The 1,839-nt window shown below is 37.8% G+C and overlaps 1 protein-coding gene across 1 annotated transcript in view; it reads left to right on the top strand.

The window, feature by feature from the left end:
- The window catches only part of CLCA2 (chloride channel accessory 2), a 62,701-nt gene that overhangs the window by 49,126 nt on the left and 11,736 nt on the right, over nucleotides 1-1,839 (top strand). The window contains exon 13 of the mRNA XM_006831072.1: nucleotides 223-456. Within this exon, the coding sequence (XP_006831135.1) occupies nucleotides 223-456 (234 nt within the window). The remainder of the gene's footprint in view (nucleotides 1-222; nucleotides 457-1,839) is intronic.

Genomic DNA, 1,839 nt, shown 5'->3' with positions numbered 1-1,839 from the left:
GAGTGACTGACTGACTGAATTAATTAATTATTGAATAAACAAACTCAGCAATTCTAAAAATAATTATTTTAAAAAGGTTTTAATGTGCAATCAATGTTATGATTTGGTGATGGTGAATAATAATCTGTCAAGAACAAGTTAACCTATTCAGGATATTTTTCATTGTTGCTGTCACTGTTTTTTTTTGTTGTTGTTGGTTTGTTTTGTTTTTTGCTGTTCCAGGTAATATTCAGATGAATCCCCCAAGAAAGTCAATGGGCAGAAGTGAGGAGGAACAAGCATGGGGTTTCAGCCGAGTAAGCTCTGGGGGTTCCTTTTCTGTGCTGGGAGTTCCAGCTAACCCCCATCGTGATGTGTTCCCACCATGCAAAATTATTGACCTGGAGGCTGTAAAATTAGAAGATGAGGTGACTCTATCTTGGACAGCCCCGGGAGGAGACTTTGACCAGGGCCAGGGTAAGTCCACCGGTTTCATTACCTAGTTTTCCAGCTATGAAACCATAGTTGGGGCTTAGTTGAGTAACAATATCATTGAGACTTAAGACTGAGATTGTTGCAAAGGATCGTCACAGAAAGCTTTGGGTTGTTGACATGGTCTTAAATCTTGGAGTCCAGGAACAAGAAGGAGCATGCCGGCTCCTCGGGATTGAAAAGGCGAGGTAAACTGACTGACACAAACCACATAGAAACTTTGATTGGAAACAGAAATACCACATGTATCCACAGTTTATTCAGCAGAAATAGGCTCTGTGTTACAGAGCATGTAATTCCAAATACCAGAGGTGATTAATTTTTCTGAAAATTGGATAGCAACTATTTATTCATAGATTTAAAGGTCTATTTTGGATAAATATTCCCCATATGTCACACAAGACTTGGTGCTTTTCCCTTTCTCACATCTGGCAATCGTTTTCATTAGGCAGGCTGGGACCATTCCCCTGAATCGGGACATTCTTATCCTGCTTCAGTGGACGTTGATGAAGTACCTTTTCCTATTTTCTCTTTCTAAATACTATGCAAACCTTCTAACATAAATCTGTTTCATCTCTTCTTCTTTTAGCAAATCAACATAATAACTATTCTGAGAATAACCTTTTCAGCACCTTCACCATCACAAAATCATAACATTGATTGCACATTAAATCATTTGTTTCCTGATGCCTCTGATTGAGACTCCTGTGGGAACCAACTTTCTCTACAAAGAATTGATTTCTGTCAATATCAGTAGGAAATGCGTCTTTGCAGTCTCATTTTCAACGTGGACCATCCTTCTATGTTTAAATTCTGACTACTCACAAAACACATTGGAGGGCTTCTCAATTATAAACAATTATGTTCTGTTGGGAACTAGTCACTACTGTAGCTTTGTCCTCAGATTCTCTTACCACAATCTATTTCTCTTTGCCAGAGATTAGAGAAGTAAAATACTTTTAAATTCTGAATTAAATATTCTTCTAATTTAAAGGTTGGAAATCGGAAAGCAACTATTTGGAACAAACTGTGGGATATCTATGTCTTACATGAACAGCTGCAATTTAGACTCCCATCTAGCTTTCAGTCCAGCTATTTGATCATCTGTAGAATGTTTAAGCCTAAGTTTCTTTATATGTAAAATAAGACTAAAAATATCTCCTTCATGCAGTTTTGAAAGGAAAAAAATGAGATGACACATGCTAAATTAGAAAAGGGAACAAGAATGTGACTAGAAAGTTTCCTAGACTCTTGGTTTGTTGTTGTTGTTAGGTGCCATCAACAACGACCCACAGCAACCTTATGCAAAGCAGAACAAAACACTGCCAGATCTTGGGCCAACCTCACAATTGTTGCCACGCTTGAGTC

Source organism: Chrysochloris asiatica, unplaced genomic scaffold (assembly GCF_000296735.1).
Source record: "Chrysochloris asiatica unplaced genomic scaffold, ChrAsi1.0 scaffold00002, whole genome shotgun sequence".
NCBI lineage: Eukaryota > Metazoa > Chordata > Mammalia > Afrosoricida > Chrysochloridae > Chrysochloris > Chrysochloris asiatica.
The sequence above is the reverse complement of the archived record's forward strand: the minus strand, read 5'-3'. Positions and strand labels throughout refer to the sequence as shown.